The sequence below is a fragment of the Sitophilus oryzae genome, unplaced genomic scaffold (genome assembly GCF_002938485.1).
Source record: "Sitophilus oryzae breed Bouriz unplaced genomic scaffold, Soryzae_2.0 scaffold_1499_pilon_pilon, whole genome shotgun sequence".
Lineage (NCBI taxonomy): Eukaryota > Metazoa > Arthropoda > Insecta > Coleoptera > Curculionidae > Sitophilus > Sitophilus oryzae.
The window spans coordinates 3,562,676-3,584,730 of NW_022146168.1; the positions used below are offsets into that span (position 1 = coordinate 3,562,676).

Genomic DNA, 22,055 nt, shown 5'->3' on the forward strand with positions numbered 1-22,055 from the left:
TTGCATAATCTATATGTATATTAACATAACCTCAACCAGAAATCTAATATAAAGGTATTTTACAACGAAGACACCCCGTGTTAGACTCGATTTAAAAGTACAAAATATTGAAATGGCACTACCAATTTCTTATAAACATATTAATATTTGCTGCATGCACTTGAAACGTCCCACACGGACCAGTACTTACTATCGACGTAAGCCAATCAGGCTATCCTATATTGATGCGCAAAGTTTAAAAAAACAATGTTTACTTATTTTAACAAAAAAATGCCGGCATGCAATTAGCGTACAATAAATTGTTTATATAAAACAAATACACGCCAAAAAAAACTAAAAAAAAACAGGCTTCTTATCGGACAACTAATTAAGATGTGACGTGGAGACTATATAGGACTATATTATTATTAGCAAAAAGTATATTAAAATTATATATATCAATCACTGACTATGACAATAATGATAAAAATATTTTACATTCAATAAATATAACAATCTTCCTAAAGTTCTTATACAGGGTGAGTCGTTACACTTATACATAAGTGAAAATATTTTCAGGGCTGGTAGATCTCGATAAAAGAAACATATTTTCTCTTTACCGTTTTTCAAATAAATCCAAAATAACATTTTATTTTGAAAATTTCCAAAAAAAAATATTTTTTGCTTAAATTTTGAGAAGCAGTAGATCTTTTCTGGGTTTTCCTTCTTGTAAAATTAATCTATTACCTATGTTGCCATATTATCAAGAAATTATGTTTTTTAACTAAAAACTAAAAATAAACCCAAAATTTTAGTCAAAAAATTCCAAATCTTCAATTTTTTGCGAAAAAAACCTCATAATCGTGTTTCTGGGGTCGAAATTCGAAATATACTGCCCCTAAAAATATTTGCACTTATTTAACACTCACCCTGTATAATAGAGGATTTTAAACAGGAGATTGTTAGAGTTCGATAGAATGGAGGAAGCTTGGAGAGCATAATACCGGGCATAATACTGACATTCGGCGAAGTCGGCAAAAGTTAAAGTTAGATGTATTGCGAGCATTAAAAAATAAATAAAAAAGCGAGTCAAACACTATTTTTTATATTTAAGCATTAACACATTCGATGAGAGAGCTTTTTCGACAGATGAAATTAATACATTACATACGACAAAGCTATTTCAACAGATAAAATCCAAAAAATGACAGAAAATAAATCTACATTTAAATTAAAATGTCAGTGACAAGAATTTTTACTGTCATCTATCATTGAACGGTCTATAAACGGAAGAACATATTTTATTTATAATTGTTTAAATTACAGCTAGAAATCTTTAGAAACGGGCTTCAAAAATAGTTATTTGTGCTACGTGCAATCGTACCCAGATTAAAAAAACATGAAAACGAATAAAACAAATTTTCATTAGTATGTAATTATATGATGAACATAGTAAACACCACGAATGTTTGGGAGTGATTCATCGCTTAATGAAGTTAGAAAAGCATCTGACTGCGCTCCTCCTACTTTTTCTAAAATGTTAGCGTGATTGACAAAGACGATACTATATCGCGTTTCTTTGACTGATTCGTTTTTGTGCGTCAGTCCATTGGTGTGCTTGCAGTGCGACCAGTGGGGCATTCCAGTTTATATTTATAACCAAATATATGTTCTGACAAGACTTTAACAGTTTGCTGGAATGCTACATATTATTGATTATTTTATTTTTGTGTTTTAGTATAAATTTGGATATTTTTAAACTGTTTTTGTAATATTTTTGTAATATTCATCAATAATAATAAATTTAAAATTTCATGAACAAAAACATAAACAACAGATTATATATTGATTATTATATGACTTGAAACACCACGGCACTGGAATTAAGTTTTATGTGACCTTGAACAGATTAGTTCACATGGTAGCGACCGATGAATCACTCCCAAACATTCGTGGCGTTTACTATAGTACTAATCAGTTAAGAGTACTAAACCATTCAGTTAAGAGATTCATGTAAACTTTAATTATATTTTCATTAAGTTTACTTAAGTTGTGTCAGTAGGTTTCGTATATTTTTGTTATTAATAACTAACAATGTGTTGTAGTACTCATTTACTTTTATTAGAAACACATTTTATACTCAATTATAATTATTATTAACAACTAATGACTCAATAAAATCAGTAAATTTAACAGTTAATTAAAAAAATTGGCGCCGGGAGGCACGTATAGCCGCCCATACTTGATATTTTTTTTATCTCAAAAACTGCGACTTGACTGATTTTAATGTTATTACAAATTTTGTTGCAAATATTATTCCTACTCTTAAATTGAAAACCGCGTTTCGCTAGCTACTATAATTTTGGAGTTTTTTTTTCAATTTTTAACCCCCTCCCATACTCCCTTACCAACCCTACACCCCCACCAAAAACTAATGGCCAGATTTTCGGGTGGAAATTCACAGTATTTTTGTGCCAAATTTGGTTAAAAACGGTTTAGCGGTTTTTGAGTTCTCTGTCAGACGGACAGACGGATAGACGGACAAATAGACAGACACCATGGAAATATTTTGTATTTAAGTAATTTATGACCCAAATAACTCATTTTGAGTGAAATTAAAAAAAAACTTTTTTTGCCGATCTTAATAGCCTACCATACCTGTTGGTACTGTCAAGGTGTATGTAGCGCTAAAATGTATTATTGGTTGCCTACACAACCGCAACGTGTCAAGAAAAATGGCGCATCCGCCAGAGAGTAAAATACATTTTTAGGCGCCATCTCTTAATCAAGTCGACAAGTAAGCGAATCAGACAATGGAATTGTCCAGTATGAAGCAGAACGCTCTCCGATAATTGTAGAAGGTTCGAGAAACAATCAGTAGGGGTATATAAAGGCCCGTTCTTGGCAGTTAGACCAGTTTGAAGTTTGAATATACCGCGTTTGGAAATTGTGAATCGGACAATTTGGTGAAGAAATTTTATAGTTAGTTATTGTGTGTATAAAGTGAGATAATAAATTCGTTAAGTATTTTGTCGTGAGTTTAAATTAGTGGATCCACGGAATCCGTAACAGTACGGTCGACTAAAAATCGGAACGTCCCTGCTAATCCGAAATTCAAATCGGCCATATTGAAATCCCTTCGCGGTACCGCCTATATTTATTATATAATACTACTTCTTACTTTTTATTCAAAGACTTTAAATTATATTTACATATAGAGCATACTTCAAACAGGATATATATTTGAGATTTTGCATACATTACAAAATTTAACAAAATCATTCATTTCAGTAACAATATTACAAATTCAATACAAAAGCAATATACAAATAAGATTTATTAGAATAAAGACTGAGCAAGCTGTTAAAATACCATCTAGTTGATAAAAAACAAAAATAGTGTAAAAAATGTTTACTTCCATCATACCTCTTTCTTTTTATTCTTCTTCTTTTTTCTATCGTCGTCGTCAGAACCACTGTCAGAGCTGGAATCCGATTCGTCAGAAGACTCCTCTCGGCGTTTCTTCTTTTTCTTCTTGTCTTTAGACTTCGCGGATCTAAGAGAAAATAAAAATAAAGATTATAATAAAGTAAAACTAATAAAGTAGGTGTTTAACACAACATAAAAGGTTTTCAGTTGTTTTAGTTTACACATTTCAGTTTTAAAAATACACTTGAGTGAGATACGCTGCTTACTTTTAATATTCTGACTATTGCAAATTTAAACACATAATATAATTAATGATTGTTTGAGAATATTAAGTAATTTTTTGAAATAATAATCATTACCCCGAGTATATCATTCAATCGAAAAAAAAAGCGACGACAAAGAGCTTGGAAATGAAAATCGCTGTCCATTTTTTATCCATAAATTAGTCGTGTATGGGAAATGCCATCAATTTCCATTCTCAAGCCGTTTTATTTGGATCATACGGTATATTCATCCCATCAAAATTCTTAGTCGTCTACTCTTTACTATACATCTTTTGGTATTCTAATATGCCTTTAAAAACCATATATCAGCATACTTATCAATATACATATCACATTCCAGAAAAGACAAGTTGAAACCCATAATTAACTCTAGAAGACTAGTGTATTTAAGTTTCAACATGGAACATTTTATTAAATCAAAAATGCAAAAACTACATAACGCATAATACCTTAAACAAAACCCTACCCACCATTGTTGTTTTTATGATATGGTGTGGTTTGCAGTTTGTAGTTCTATGTTCAGTTGCATTTATTTTAATTTTACTTGTGTTATATTTGTTTTTAGAGATATTGGTGAAAATGCCTTCGATTACACGCATTATGGTACGTATACATTGGCGCGCTGATTGCGCGTCGATTCGCCTCTATTGGTACTTGGGACGTGTTTTCAAGTCTCGCGCGCTCTGTGCGCCAACAGCTAGCCGCGAACCATCTCCAGTCGGTTTTTCGACGCTCCGCTTTCTATGTTCGTTGTTCAATTGGGACGGCCGGTAAAAACACCGCGCCCATTCTACGCGCATTTATCAGTGACTATGTGTATTTTCTGTGAATAAATTCACTTTCTTGTGTTTTTCTTTGAATATTGTTTATTAATGAATAAAAATTGCGTAGTTCTTTTCGTACGATAGAGACATGATTAACGACTAAAATAATGTTCGCGGGATTTCTATGGATTGCGGGATGTTCGCGGCGCCGCACAGTGATGCAGAAGTTCCCAAAAGCGGCAGAAAATCAAAATATCAAAAGTATTTTTTCTTAATTATAATTTCACTCGTATAGTTCCTAATAGACCATATTTTCAGAATCGTGAAGATTTTTGAATGAAAACGGGCCCATTATTAATCCCTGATAAGAAATGTTCGAGCTTATAAAATTATTAGCTGAAGCTAAAATATTTTGATTAAATTTTAATTAAATAAAATTAGTGCGTTTAACGTTGGTGATAAATTAGTTAAAAACTGATGGTACTCTGAGAAAGTACAATGTTTTCAACTGTTTTTCGTCATGGTAATTCTAGCTTTAACTTCCCTGTGGTACCATAAAAAAATCAATAAAGACCTTGATGTAATTAAGAACTGCTTAATCTAAAATCACATTTTATGTAAGCTAATACAAAATGCTCCAAATTGCTCCTAAAAAATATGATGTAGGTTATAATTATTAGCCTTTTTTCTTCATAACTACGAAGTTTCATGACCAACATTAGCCCACAAATACCCTTTAAATTGCCTAACTCTCCCGAAAACCATGGTTTAGTTTCCCAAAATAAATTACGTATGACAGTAATATTGCTGGGTGTTTCTTATGTGCTGTAAAATATTGTTGTTGGTTATTTTTAATTAGTTTTAGAAAGAAAACTGTAATATATTTTCTCTTATTCAATTTAATTTTCGATATACAAAGTATTCAAATTTAAAAATACTTTTTATTGTGTAATTTTAACTAGCTTTTCCCTGTTAAGCCTAAGTTTTTATTCGTTTTGTGCTTATATGACATTAAATTTAATATTATTAGAAATCTCATTAATTTTGAATAATTATTGTTAATATAAACTAAAAAGACGTGTCAATGTGTCTATCATGCGTCAATATTCATTCAACAACTTTTATCAAGAATGTCAAGCACCTTCTAGATACTAATTTTCTCGGATATAGTAAGAGATCACCAAGACTTCTCCTGTCAAGTAAAATAGAACAGCATCCTGAGGTTCCAAAACTTATTATAGATTAAATTATTATATTTTTTTATCCATTTGCTAAATCCATCTTAAATATATTATCCATCTTATCTAGAAGCTTTAGGATAATTTTTAGTTTCTTTTTCTTGTGTATTAAATTCTTGTAACTAAGTTCTAATTATCATCTAAGTATAATATTTTTACCACAGGTAATTACAGATATTTCTAAATTATAGAACATTTAAAAATATAACTAAAATTAAATGGTTGTAAATGAACAACTGCTTACATCTAATGCGAAAGGAGCGCTCAGTCTTTTAGATGTTTTGGTGTTACCCTTAATCAAGGGTGTTACTTTCATTAATATCAACTACATAAAATATACAGATGTATTTACTTTCTTTTTTTTTCTCATGGAAATGAATGTCAATATCTTGAATTTAGTAATACTTATTGGTAACTAGTTCTGAAAAAAGGATTAATTATAGTAAGAACGAAATGCTAATTCTATTGTAGGGGGCTGAAAATAAAACCCTGTATATTTATTAATGTGTTTACACAAACTTTTTTTGATTTTTTAAACTTTACAAAGAATAGAGTATTAAATTAATATGCTATTGAAGACAAAATAATATAATTAATTTTTTTACAACCCATTTTTTATTTTTTACAGCCAATTTAAGTACACACTGTATACATAATTCAATTTTCTGAACTCCAAACATCACTTATACACTTAGAAAACCACATTTAACAAAAATAATTTTAAAAAATTTAGCAGTAAGTTGAGAAATTATTTTTTGCCACTTTTCGCGTTCTCGACATCACTGTGCGCCGCACAGCGCTCCAATGTATATGTACGTACATTAGACGACATAATTAGTACGCATACGCAATAGTTACTTAATCTGATCGTTTCTATGACATTCATTTCTTCCCTCTTTCTTCGTGAGAATAGCCAGTCAAAAAAAAACATAAAATACAATTTACGTGTGCATTAAAATGACAGACATTATTGTCATGGTCTATATGAAAATCAATTTCAGTGACAATGATATAACGTCTAGTGTGAAAACACTGCTCTAATTTTTACAATTAAACGTAACAGCAAATAAATTATACTAAGTGAATTCATCTCATTATATAATGCAACTGGTAATCCCTTTCATTTGAAATTAAAAATAATTTCGAAAATTGACACCTATCGGGAACATCTATAGCACAAATACTTAACTGATAATAATAACTGCTAACTAGAGCATAACACAATAATAAAAATAAAAAATGTAAAGAGTATATAAGAGTAATATATATATTACTACACATAGTTTCTTTGTCAGCATGGCTACACTAAAAATGGTACACACTCAGTATGGCTACACTAAAAACTACATAATATCGTTCATTGAAGAAATAAGATGTACAACCTTATGGGCGATTTTGTGGCATAAAACCTGTCCGAGATGTAGCTGTTGCTACCGTCAGCCTGTCCGAGAATTCCGAGATTTAGTTTAGCTCTGCGCCGCTCCGCGCTGATAGTCGTTTAGAGCGCAGGGGATAAAGAATACTGTACCGTAGTTCCGCTTTAAGTCGACAGAGTGGGTGGTTGCTGGAGACAGTGTTGCTGATTAATCTAGTGATTAGTCCGTAGATTTAGGGATTTTGGGTACAAAACGTTAATAATACATATTTTCTATCATTAAACAATTATTTAATATAATATTATATGATTAAACAAAGAACGTCGTCAGAGTTGGCTTGGAAATCAAGAGCGCTGTTATTTCATATGTAAAATATTATGGTAAATGTCAATAATCCTCATTTCCAAGCCAACTAAACGACTTTTTTCGATCATACGACATATTAAGTACCTATAAAAGAATTTTTATTTTTGTTGCTTATTCTATGTTTAACACGAATGAATTTTCAATACATAAAAGCAGATTTTTCATCCAAAGATATTTTAACACTGTCGCTTTTATTCAACACTGTCGCTTTCAGATCCACACCGTCTTCGATATGCCTTTGCTGACCGAATTAGAGAAAATAAGTGTTTTATGCGTTGACCACAGAATGATTGTCGTCTCCACCGTGCAGCACTTGAGACGTAAGAGGAAATAAAATCAGCCTTGTCAGGAATTCGCCCATTAGATTGCGTATCTTCCCAATTCTTTCAATCAACGCTAATATGATTTTGTATGTGGCATACTGGCTGTATGTATATAAAGCTAAGTTTAGCTTTGCCCAGTCCCAGTATATTATTTTTTATTAACTCTAAACCATAAAAAATACTAAAGATTTATTATTTACTCAAAACTACACAAGCACATTCAATACCATCAAAATCAATACTAGTTAGATTTATCATTTAAAATTTGGTGACAGTATTACCTAAAAAAAGTAACAATACTAAATTTAATCAATACAATTTACCTATACCGTAATATTTAATGATATTGTAATATTCTTTTACAATAATAATTATTTAATTTATCAATATTTTATTCTTTAGAATTAAAGAATTAGTAGAAATAAGACTATTAAAAACTCACTTTCTTGTAATTTCATTCCTACGATTAATTTAATTATGTTGCAATAAAGATATAAAAAATAACCTGAAATGTAGTAACTAAAACACACTCTATGTTCAAAGATATACATTTAAATAGAATGTACGTAAATAGTTTGTAATAAATTAAATTTCAAACTAATAAAATAAAATATACAGAAAGTTATCAAACGTCGTAATTAATAGACTCCAATACCCCACTTAATTCAGTTTACAAGATGTATATAGTTCAAAGAAAAAAATATATTTAGACGTATTATGAACAATTTTTACTTTGCATACAGTTTGATAAAAAATACCATATCAGAATTTCTATATGAGCTTTCTCTTTAATATTTTTTTACAAAATATGTAGGGAATGATTTTCACATTGATTTTTATCACACTTTAAAAATATTTTTTATAGATATGTAAATTTTGTGCTGCATGGAAATGTTCAAAAATTTTCATTTCAAAAATATCATACTGAGTGGTTTGGGATAGTACCTAATTTTAAGACTAAATTTTCTACAAATTTAAAACTCGCCCAAAATTATAAAATAGACAGACAATATTGACAATAAACAAAATATAAGTAAGATAATTCCTACGATACGCTGTAAGCTTTAGTAAAAGAAATAATTAGTGAGTATTGTAGTCGCTTTAAAACCATAGCTCAGAAACATATTTTTATAACAATTTATATACCAAAAATCCTAATGTCATATTACGTACCAACAATACAAATGCATATCTTTAAACAACAATAATATCAATTTGATTTTTAGCGATAGCTCTGAAACGTTTTGGTGAACGCACCTTTTTATCCGCAAAGTAGGACAGGCTAAACATCATAAAAGGACAAACGAAAGTATAAATCGGACGAAAGAGTATAAAATCGGACCATACAATAATTACCTGATTACAGCCATCTTAAAGACGTACGGCAAAAAAAATACACCACCAATGAATTAGTATATGAAAATATTATTGAATAAAAGTGAAAATAATGGAAAAAGTCATTAAACGAAAATATAACATCAAATATCTATAAAATTATATAGACTATAAGTTTCAATTAAGTTGTACTTTTTTAAATGTAAATAAAAGTATATAGAGAGAACATGATGAAAAAATGTCTGCAAAAGTCAAACGCCTATTGTCATTACTTACTTGTCCTTTTTCCTACTCCTCTTCTTCTTTTTCTTTTTTGATTCCTCACTTGAAGGACTAAGGTCGCATTGTAACAAGAAAAACGAGGTCATTATCAAATAACACAACCACCCTGCTAATATAATTTGTGCCAATTAATACTCACTAGCAATTATATTGTAAAATATATTAGCATTTTCTATATTATGTGTGAAGAAGTTAGTAAAATAAATTGTATTTCTTAACTTTGTCAGTGATTCAATGAAAAGTATGCCCCGTCTATTAACTACAAATATAGTACGTAAGTAAGCAAAAGTCCATACAAAATTTAAAATAAAAAACTTGTAACTCTTGTAGCTCTTAGATACAGAAAAGAAGATACACAGAATATTTAATTTTCAAGTACTAGATACGAATTTCAGTAGTATGTTTTATAGAATCATCTAAATGATTATACTATAGTCTGTGAAACGAATAACTTTGAATTTGACAGTTTCCGCGGGCTTTTCTAGTGTTAATTTTATTAGGTTAGCAACTTGTGGGCATGCTGAGGCAATGCCGTCTCTAATAGAACAGCCTCGGAGCGAGATTTATGACGTCACGCTAGTTAGATACTACGGATTAATAAATATGTGTTAGAATACATGGAAAACATAATTATTCCTCGTATTTTTGGTTTGTATTTTAAAAATTATATAATTTACATGAAATATACATAATATACAGTTAATAAATACAATATATATTCCTATTTATAGTAATAAATACTTTGGCAAATAAACAATGAACCATACAAATGCAGCAAATGTTTTACAATATACAAATAATGAATAGGTACATAAGATAATGGGTAAAATGTAAAATATATTTTAAAATTTGGGGTTTGAAAATCGATCTAATTTAACAAAAAACATTCAATATCTATTAATAGTGATGTATTATTATTTGCATTCACAAAATTTATATGTATATTTTGCAAGTATCAATGTTCAAAAAATTATATTTGCAAATAATACAATATCATAGAAAAAAGGCGTTAGCGATGGAAAGATCGCTGTCATTTTATATGTAAAATTTTCTTGGGATTTAGGTTCGGGAAAAACGCTGATTTCATTTGATTTTTCATTATTTTTTTTGGTTAAAAAAACATTTTAGTATAACCAAAAATGCGAGGAATAATTATGTTTTCCATGTATTCTATTAACATATTTATTAATCCGTAGTATTGATAACTACTGATAAACTGTCATAAATCTCGCTCCGAGGCTGTTCTATTAGAGACGGCATTGGTCTGATATTTAGAAATGTCAAAAGCTGATGACACTTTACTTTTGACAATTGTGACATTTCGTGTTGATTTTTGCAAGAAGAGGAAGAACTGTCACTTGTTTTATTATTTTCCTTTTCTATCTCACGAAAGTAAAAAGAGTTACCTAGCTGATTCGTTCAGGCACTCAATTTAAAGAATATCAGTAACTTTTTTGACTTTGATTTTATATTTGCCATGTTGTCATTCATTTTATAGAAGTTATTCATTTTATAGACTATACCCGAATCTCAATAATAAAGTGTGAATTAATCGAAATACCTAGAGTGGCACAGAATTCGCCAAGTTTCTCAGCTCTGTAATTCTGAAAGAGTCGAATTGTTTGGTTAGGAGAGTCATCCTAGAGGAACCACACAGCGCCAAGATCGTCGATTCTGGCTTTTAGACAGATTCAGTAAAACCCCCAAATCAGCGATTTGAAGGACATGGTAGAATGGTTGGTATATGAGCACATGCCCGACAGCAGCAATGGAGGTCATCCTAGACCTAACCATGCACATTGTCGTCGGTAGTTATGCCAATGCGACACATTATTAGAATGGTCATTGACGGAAATAGTACTGGGAGAATTTTCAGATCAAGGGCTTAAAATACCCTCAAAAAGAAAATTCCACTTCTCCAACTCCAAGTGGATGAAATACCAAGAATTTACGACTTTGAGAAACACCTCACTCTAGTATTGAGTAATAAAAAGGATTGGAAGGGAGAAACGTTTGCTCAGCATGTAAAAGACCATACCTTAACGTTGTATACTGATGCTTCCAAAACCAAAGCAAGGACAGAGATAGGAGTATTTAGGCCGAAAACTAAATACTCCGAATCAATGGGCCCCAGCATCCTTCAGGCAAAAATCTACGCTATCGAAAGATGCGTACAATTTATCTTATATAGGAACTATCGAAAACAGGAAATAAACGCGATCAACTCGAAGTTGGTTAGAGAATGCCAGGAGGAACTGAATAAATTAGGCAAAGAAAATAACTCTGGGTGCCCGCTCACCAATGGATAGAAGGCAATGAAAAAGCAAATGATCTAGCTAGAAAAGGAGCGAGCACTCCATTAACTGGACTAGAACCGTTCAGCTTTCCAAGTGGAAACCAACTAAAAACATGCGCACATGATAAATCAGCTTGGTTAAAGTATACATTCATTTGCTTGAAAATCTGCGTACCTATGTAGATATTCGCTTATGTTATGTAAACAAATTAGGCTCTAAGGTCAATTGAAACTTCATTAATAAAAACTATTGAAACTGGTACTCTGACTGCTCGCACATTTACGAGAATAATTGCAGTAGGTAACAAGCAGGTACTCAAAAACAAGCGAAGATGACAGAATGTCGTGAATAAGCTGTGGTAGCAAAGAAAAAACACAAACAATTTGTTGAGTTAGCTTAACAACACTTCCGAAGATATGAAACAATGACGAATAATAAAAAGATGAAAAATAGTTTATCTTCAAAAAGCTACAACTGCCCGAGAAAGACTCCTTTACACTGCAATTCCCTTTAATAATCTTAAATTCTAATTCTGGAATCAGAATTTAAACTCGAACACTATTAATTCTTTAAGCAGAACAAACAAACTCAAAACACGGGAGCCTACAAATATAGTGAAATAATCAAATAACTACAGATAGTATATAATAGATACGCAAACCAGTATAGATTATAGATACATTGAATTTCTATTAAAGTATTTCCATCATTATCTTACGCGTTAAAATCCGGACCGTCTATTTAGTAAGTTTCAGAATGTATAATATAAGCAAAGTAAATTGGCAAAATTATCAAGCCAATACATCTTACTTTTACTACTAAATATGAAAATTGTTACGTTTTCTAAAGACATAACTGTTTGAATAAAGAAACTCCCTGATTATAGTACCTGAACCCAGCGACTTAACAAGCTCATTCTCACCTGTTATCTTTCTGTTTCCTTTTCTTCTTCCTTTTGGGACTGCGCACTTTGCCTGTGGCTTCTGGCTCCTCGTCGTCGCTTTTCTCCGGACTCGGTGTTCTCACCAATTCGTATCTGCCCGCATCCTGCTTTTCTTTTTCTTTCTCTAAAGCCCGTTGTTTCTCTCTTTCGGCGGCGGCTGCGCTTGCGGCCAGTTTTTCCTTCGCCTGACGGTCAGGATCAAAACTGCTGCCCTCTACGAAATATTCTGATATGCCGAATGCTTCGCGCAGTCTAGCATTCTTTTCTTGCTGCGCTTCGGCTACTTGATGCGTCTCGGTGACACTAAAAATAAGAGATTGATTTAATTTGCTATAAATATACATATTGTGTATAAACATTTAAAGCAGATATTTTTTACAATGGTCAAGCTACAAATTTAAAAATGTTCCCATATTATACTATAACTAGAATGTAGAATGAGGAAGAGGGAGGAGGAACGGGTATTTCCCATCTTCCTCTGACAACAGATGCTCAGAGGAGTGGGCATCTACCTCCTACTATAATCCACGGTTGGGACTTAGCGCTCCGTGCCCTTCACCGTTACAAGGAGGTTGTCTCTGCCCGTAATACATGACCACAGACAATAAAGGGTACCACAGACGGACAGGGTAGTCCCATGGGGCATCGTTGTACGTTTTGGTGCAATTCCCTGGCCACTACAGACAGCGACAAGACAATGAAATGCTCCTTAGACCCAGCTAAAGTGCCAGTGGGGATTCCCCTAGGAATTTTTTAACGATATTTAATTAATTTTTCACAACAGTGAGACGAGATAAAAAATAAATGGATTTTTGTATGTTGAACACTATAGTTTTATTAAAATATAGTAGGTAATCTTTTACAATGAAAATCATGTCAATTTCACAAAAATAGCAAATTCAAAACTGATAGATTTTAAACGAACTGACATACTTTGCTGAAATGTTTCGATCGATAATTTGATTTTAAATCGATAGAAATCATTAATCCTAAAATCCTCTATCACAGATTTGCCAGCTACTTTAATCATTTTGGATTTCTCCGTTTATACTAAGTATTTATATGGATATTAAAATTTATGAAGTAAAATTTATTGACAGAATCATTTAGCACTTTATAAACATTTAATAATCTTAATAACTAAAATAAAATTTACAGTTTTTCTCCACTAATTTTCTAAAAATATTTGGAGAAAAAGATTCTACAAATAAATTTAGTTCTGTAACTCTAATAATTATGTGACAAAAAGGGTTTGTACTATTCCTTCTGTACCCTCAAAGAACCCAATAAATTACCTAACGCCCCCATAATTTTAACAATGAATCTTGTTTTAAAGTTTTTGTTTCCGAAACCAATATAACACAAAAGGAAGTGAAGCCAAAAGAATTCATGTACCTAACTATTTTATTCCATCAGAAACCTTGTAATGAATACCAAAATAAGTGATATCAAGGTACAAAAGATATATGAGGAGAGTTTTATTGAAATAGACACTTCTAATAATTCTTCACTGTATTTTTAGATACTTCTAAAATATTATTCTTTTTAATAGATTATAGATATCTATGATAGATCTTGATATATTGTGAACAAAATGTATGATGATGAACTATGTATGGTGACAATTTTATAAGAATACTAGAATGTCAAAATAAAATTCTTTGATCATAAATTTTATTATTCTAATTAAACGGTGCATTTAAAACTTAATTTTCTGTCAATTCTTTCCTATGATTATAACATACCATCATAACAAAACTGTCATAAAATAAAAAGTAATTGATAAAAGTACTACAATAAAGACCATTTCCTTTAGTGAATATTCATAGATAATAAAATAGCGTTTTAATCACTTGCAACTATACTATCTTACTTCCCCTAAAATGTTAAATCTATCTTCTATATAAAATTAAATAATATTAATTCTGTGGTACTACCGCAAAATCCGATATGTAAACAAAAATGATTTTTTTTCTTAATGCCAACATGCACAGTTTTGTTCTTAATGCCAACATGAACAACGGTAAAAAACATGATGTCAAAACCCAATATGAATATGAAATTCCTGAACAATATAATTCAATAAAATAAAAATCCTGTGTCCTACAAGTGTTACAAGCAAATTGTTCGGTGGCAGAAGTCAACATGTTTTTATGACATATCGGGTTCTGCCTTAGTACCACAGAACTATAGTGTCTACTAAATAGATTATCTATATGTCTAGTCTCCTTCTAGCTGATCCCATTGATTTTCAGATTATTTTTTCTGCTATATAAACATAATTTTTTAGTTGGGGGGAGAGGGGTTGATCATAGAAAAATAATAATTTCTCTTATTAAACGAATATTAATTTAAAAAAAAGTTCATTGTCTCAACAGTCTTTATAGATTTTTAGTTTTATGACGATAATAATAAATTACCTAAACCAGATGTATCATTCCCTATGTGCCAAAAAATATTATATAATCTCCCATAGTTTGCAGGGCATGAAATTTGTTTTAAAAGTTTTTATTCACACAAAAACAGTAGATATTACAAACTCTACTTGGATGAAGCCAAAGCAATTCTCATAAGATTTTTTTACAATTTAAATCTTCTAATAAATCCAAAAGAAGTCATACTAAGGTCTAAACAATATTTAAGGCGTATTACTGAAACAGACAAGATTGAAATAGAGATACAAGAATTTTAGAATAAAAAAAATATATTGAAATAAGCCATCAGTAAGCAAGAACTGTAAACTGAAAATTGAAATTTTCTCCAATTATTAAATAAATGACAAGAAACTCTGCAAAAATATCTACTTCCAACGCTTTCAAATAACTAAAACTAAGTGAAAACTTACTTTTCTGTCAATTCTTTCTCGTGATTATAACACACCATCATAACAAAACTGTTATAAAAATACAAATTAATCGATATACTACGGTAAAGACAACTTCCTTTAATAGTGATTACTCATAACGCTAAATATTAAAATGTATCGCTTGTGACCACTATCCCACTTCCGTGACACTCTAGCTTAGTATGAAATAATATGGGAAGGGTGGCACGCGACGACTAGCCTCCCCCGATCAATACGTTCACCCCTGTGTCTCGCACTGACGCAGAAGTAGGGTAAAGCCTCGGCGGTGGATAAGCGTGCTCGGAGAAATAGTTTTTTTTTTCAAATTTTTAAATCAAACTTATCGATTATAACAAAAAAAAACAAAGTTTCTAGACGTAAAACACCTCTGGATTATTTCTGCAGATGAAATTAAGGCAGATCTAACGCGTACTTCTCAAAAAATGAATCGTTGTTGAATGAAAAGTTGTTTTTTTATTCGATAAAACTGAAATTAGATAGAGTACTGTTAAAATAGAAACAGCCAACACACGTTCAGTTACTAGACTTATCAGCAAAACTACTAGTTTAGAGGTTTAATGATTATAAACGACGAAAAATGGCGTTTCTCATATATCTATCAAACATGTCTTTCGGTTTTCGCATTCTGTATCATCCTCGTCAAATAAGAAATTATGAGAAAAATAGCCAAACCAAACCAAATTAGTGTTTTATTTTCATAATCGCTAACTAATGTGTTAATCATCGCCACGCTCATTTGCTGATGATACTAACAGGGTTACCCCTGTTACCCAAACGCGTGTCCAGTGTTAAAAGTGAAGTGTTTTAGTGTATTGGGCGAACTAGTTTAATATTTTTCTGTCTTAACACCGAACATTCCAACCTCAACTGTATTCGGAAATTATCTTTAAAGCCATTAATATATCTGTCTATAGTATACAGGGTGGTCCGAACTGTATTCCGGAAACTTCGGCAGCATATTCTGCAGATTAAAATAAGTAAAAAGTCCGTATAAATGTATGTCCTAAAATGCTTAGTTTCGGAGATACAGGGTGTTACAAGTTTCATTTTTATTTCAATTTTTTCCAAATAATTTATGAAGTAACATCAATATTTCGATGAAAATTGGTGTCTAGGAATTTTTTGACATGAGAAATTTGATTTTCATGTCAATATGACTCCTACTTGTAGAGGGCGCCACCTACATATGTTTTAACTGGTTTGAAGAGTAATAACTTTTCGTCCATACCTGTATAAAACTAGTAAGTAAAAAAATATACATTAACAACCTTTTTTATATAAAAAAGGTCTCTTGGTAAAAATCGCTACGAGTAATTCTTCTCAAGATATTTGGAATTATCGATACCTGTCATCATTGAAATAAATTAAACATGTTGCCTAATTCGTTATTAGACTGAAACCATAAATTTGATTTTTTTGTGCCAAAAGTTCAACAGAAACTGTTTATCATTTTTTCGCAGAAAAATTTATTATTAACTTAAAAAAAATAAAAAAATTTTTCAGTCAAATAACTATACTCAACGTGTGTTTATTTTTTGTTAATATAATGACATGTATTGACTATTTCCATTCTAAATATCTTGAGAACGGTTGCTCGTAGCGATTTTTACCAAGAGACATTTTTTTACGTAAAAAGTCATGGAAATGTATATTTTCTTAGTCAGTAGTTTTATACAGGTACGGACGAAAAGTTATTACTCTTCAAAACAGTCGAAACGCATGTAGGTGGCGCCCCCTACAAATAGGAGTCATATTGACATCAAAATCGAATTTCTCATGTCAAAAAACTCCCAGACACCTATTTTCATCCAAATATTAACGTTACTTCCGAATTTATTTAGAAAAAATCGAAATAAAAATGAAATTTCTACACCCCGTATCTCCGAAACAAAGTATTTTAGGACATACATTTATACGAACTTTTTTATTTATTTTTATCTACAGAATATGCTCCCGAAGTTTCCGGAATACAGTTCGGACCACCCTGTATAATGAATAATCTATAGGTACTAATTGTGATACTAATATATAAAATCCTTAAGTGACTGACATACTGATTAATCACGATCCTGCTCAAACCACTCAACGGAAGAAGCTCAGTTTTGGTATACAGGTTGATTCTAGGGTGTAGAGGTTCGATAAGGGATTTTTCGAAATTCTAGTTCCAAGAGGGTGAAACCGCCCCTCAAATATTACAATATTTTTTATTTAAAAAACGGTCAAGTTTCCGAAAAAACTTAAACACGTATATTTTATTTTGTTGTTTTACATATTTTAAGATTTTTTAAAAATGTATACAGGGTGTTTCGAAAAATCTGGTCATTGATTAATCACGATCCTGCTTAAAGCGCTGGACGTAAAAAGCTGATTTTTGGAAAACAGATTGACTTTAGGGTGTAGAGGTTCGATAAGAAGGGATTCTTCGAAACTCGAATTCTAAGGGGGTGAAACTATTCCTCAAATATTAAAATACTTTTTATTTAAAAACCGGTGAGTTTTTCGGAAAAACTCATAAACACGTATATTTTATTTTGTTGTTTTACATATTTTAAGATTTTTTATAAATTTATATAGGGTGTTTCATAAAATATGACCATTGAGTAATCACGATTCTGCTTAAACTGCTTGACGTTTAAAGCTGATTTTTGGTAAACGGATTGACTGTGGGGTGTAGAGGTTCAATAAGGAGGGGTTTCTCGAATCTCAAATTCCAAAATAGTGAAAACGCCCCTCAAATATTACAATATTTCTTATTTAAAAAACGGTTAGTCTTTCGGGAAAACGCTTGGACAAGCATAATTTATTTGGTTTTTTACATATTTTGAAATTTTTTAAAAAATCATACAGGGTGTTCCAAAAGTTGGGTAATTTCTTAACCGATTCTGCTTAAACTGCTTGACGTAAAAAGCTTATTTTTGGCAAACGGATTTTTTGAAAGTCAAATTCCAACGAGATGAACTACCCCTCAAATATTACCAAGTTATATATTAATATCGCCATATTGTTTTTTCTCATGCTGACATAAATATGAGAAAATTTTATCCAGTTTAATGGAAATTCTTGCTTCACTTTGTCATCACCATTACAAACGATTAATTCGACGCGAACGAAGTCGCTGGTACACGCTAGTATGAATATATGACGGCTCCAGAAAATTGCCAGAAAATATAATTCCCTAAGACTATTTTACCAAACCAGAAAGAGACCCGAAAAGCAACAACTGTCAGGTCATTGTCAGGCCATTGTCATGGTCATCCTTCGCCAATTTCTGTAAAGTTGTATTTATTATGTTTATCATCATACAAGTAGCTAGAAACACCATATTTTTGGAATCACAATAGGTTCCTTGGACAAACTTTACCTCTATACAAAAGTGCTTCGTTTGTCCGTCAGACGGCATCAAACTTTAAAAAAATAAATACATTTTAAAATATTTTAAGAACCGTCTGAATGATGTCTATATTCTGCAGTCGAATGAAAATGGAAGTCAAATCACTCCATGAAAAGGGAAAACAGAAACTGTTAGTTCACAGTTATTTGTATCCAAAAAAATGTAGCACTTCTTTCAAATTCCTGTGTGATATACAGGGTGTTGTTAGTTTGGTTTGGATCAAATGAACCATGGTTAAATGCCCTGCATTAGAGCAATCTCTTACCAAAAATCGACATTTCGGGGAAATTTTTATCTCTGTCAATTGCAATTCGGTGATATTTCTTTTCGGGATATCGGGCAACTAACTTTTCGGGTCATTTTCTTTTCGGAAAATTCTCATTTGGTCAATTTTTTTCAACCAATTTTCCCAGATCCAATATATGAAACTTGTAGGTGTGCTGAAATGTTTAAATGAATCTGCGAACTTATTTTCAAACTAAGTGGCCGTCTGATTCGTGTACAATCCCTAGGTGAGATCTAGTAGCTATTCAACTGAACCAGTAAATATATTATGACATTAATTATTTATCATAAAAAAAATAATAGAATACACTAAATTAGTGAAATACAAATATAAAAAAATATTACAATACTATTTATCTCACAAAAGAAAAGAAGTCGCTCAAAAATACTCACAAACCAAAGATAATGAGCATATGAACTTCTCCAAAACACTTTCCAAAGATAGACAAAGTCTGTCCAAAGCGTCAGAGAGGATTTCGACAGACGTTATCCAAGAACTGACAAACAATTACCTGCGAATTAAGATGACAGACATTAGCTGTCACTGTCAAGGAACCTATCGTTGGACGTTGGTTGGACGTGTTTGCATCACCAGGCCAGATAGCCCTGGTAGCTTAGAGCATAGAGCTAACCTTTGGAGCTAACGGTCTAAGTTACCAGTGCCAAATTAATAAGGGTATGTAGTTCTAGTGAGAAAAACAGCCTTGAATAACAGTATGAACTCAAGCCTGCAACAAGGACCTTTATAATGAGATGTGTCGCTGAGGCACTAAATGTAAGGAATGCAATGTAAGGCAAAGAAGGAAAACTAAAGAATTTGAATGGTGATATATTACTTTCGGTCATCAAAAATTATAAATTAGTTATTAAAAAGAATATATTTATATTCTATATTAACAAAATGTTATGTTAAAATGAATGTTCGCATTTTCTACAGACAAATGCCCTTAAAGATACCAAAATTAACACTTAACAATTAAAATATTTATTTCTCAATACCCACTATAATAAAATTCAGTGATTTAAATGTCTCTAATGCCTAATCAGAAAAAAAAACAGGTTTTCTCTAAAAAACAGAACTCCATACCAAGAAACCAAATAAATATATGGCAGAAAAATGCGAATAAAAATTTTCTGAAAAAAAAGGGATATTTGTTTCGCCAGGAAATTTACTTAATATTTTATTATTATTTTAGCTGAAATATAGTACTTTTTTCTTTTAATGTTAGACTTAACAAATATCACTAAATAAAAAACTAAAATAAAATATAATTTGTGCTCTAAGGGGCGGAGAAAATATATTTTCTCCGCCCCTTAGATTTAGATATCAACAATATATTCATTATTATTATTATCATTAAATCTTCAATATAAAACAAAAAAACATAATAGCTAATCAACTCAGAGAAATTTCTCACGTAAAAATAATATTTTTTTCATAACAACATAGGTCCGATTCTGTTTTGTTTCGTAGCTACAGTGGGTTAAAGTTTTTATTTTTTTTTCGATTTCTTATAATTTTCTTCCAAATGCTCCTAGCGATTCGAATGAAATTTTGAGGGCAAAAGTTACTATAAGTGCGATATATTTTAATGCTAAAAGTACCGACAGATTCACCAGGAGGTTATCACTGGGATATTAAAAACAAAACATGTACGCCATTGACTTTTTTGTCTCTTGTTCGAAAAATTGTATAGGCCCTTAAAAGTCTATTAAAAGTTGTCTATTGATATTTTGTCAGTTTCAGTCGCCTTGATGAGATAAATGCATTTTTATTAACTTGCCTTAGTCCAAATCTAATAGCAACCTTTAACATTTTCTAATGTCATTAACTGGACAAAGTGCCAAATGATTTATCATCAAAAAATGTGAAAGAAAGTTCCTATAAACATGGATGCGAAAATGCATAGTTTTAAAGTTGCTGGACGTCGAAACTTTTAAAAAATAACTCTTTTGTAATTATTTTAAATAGCATTTTTTTAATTTAGTATTTTGCATTTTTTTTAATTTAGCATTTTTTTTAATTTTGTATTAAAAACGAATCTACGATTTTGAAAATACATATTAGTATATATTTATTAATTACCTGACCACCGACCTAAGAGACTTTCTTGGTGGCTGCACATTATGCCCCATATCCTCAACGCATTGACAGTGACAGCAACACGATCTAGGTCTTCTATTCATTAACGGCGCTTTAGGACCAAGAGCTTGGCACAACGCACCCCTCCATAATCTCTCAAAAATAACCCTCTCGTCTACAGGTAATCGATGTATATTTTTGTTGACCCCGTAATCAATCGGCAGACGGCCTTCTAGATTCAATCTGTTCCTCGGATGATTATTGTAAAACATTTTCTATATAACGTATATTTGCGGTTTTAGTGGAAGCTACGGATTACTATCACACGACGTTTAATAAAATTCGACTTAGCTACGAAATCCTTACGAACTAACGGAAGACTTGGTTTGGCGTGAAGATATTAAAGGAACTTCAGCGAACGTTGGAAGACATTTGTGATTTTGAGTTTTTGATTTATTACGGATTACATTTTTCGATAAAATCGCACCGTAAAACGCGGACCCGTGCCACGTCAGGCATTTTGCTTTTGAAACAAACGTGACAGGGAGCGCAGAGGGGCGAAGAGGGAGAGAACGGGAGTTGATACGCGCAGCATCCGCCGGATTCACGCTGGAATCGATTTAAAATTGCCAAGAACAACTTCTTGTCAAGCTTAGAAGGGGATAAATACAGTTTAAAATTGAGGACTTACATCCAACTCTTTTTTTCGTGTCGAAGGGATCAAAACTATTTTATAAAAAGCAATAAAAATTAATTTAACAAAGAGATTTGATTAATATTCTAATTATATTAGACATATAAATGTTTTACATTT

General features: G+C 31.3%; 1 protein-coding gene across 7 annotated transcripts in view; it reads right to left on the reverse strand.

The window, feature by feature from the left end:
- LOC115877852 (peptidyl-prolyl cis-trans isomerase G-like) overlaps positions 1–22,055 on the reverse strand; it is a 34,467-nt gene that overhangs the window by 7,503 nt on the left and 4,909 nt on the right. For 3 of the 7 annotated variants that reach the window (XM_030894187.1, XM_030894188.1, XM_030894191.1), the window contains exons 4-6: positions 12,596–12,919; positions 9,371–9,427; positions 3,406–3,535 (exon numbers count right to left, since the gene is read on the reverse strand). In XM_030894187.1, the coding sequence (XP_030750047.1) occupies positions 3,406–3,535; positions 9,371–9,427; positions 12,596–12,919 (511 nt within the window). Of the gene's footprint in view, positions 1–3,405; positions 3,536–9,370; positions 9,428–12,595; positions 12,920–15,461; positions 15,646–19,551; positions 19,678–21,244; positions 21,761–22,055 lie in introns of those variants that run through there. The other 4 variants (XM_030894190.1, XM_030894192.1, XM_030894193.1 and 1 more) reach the window with 4 other exon arrangements.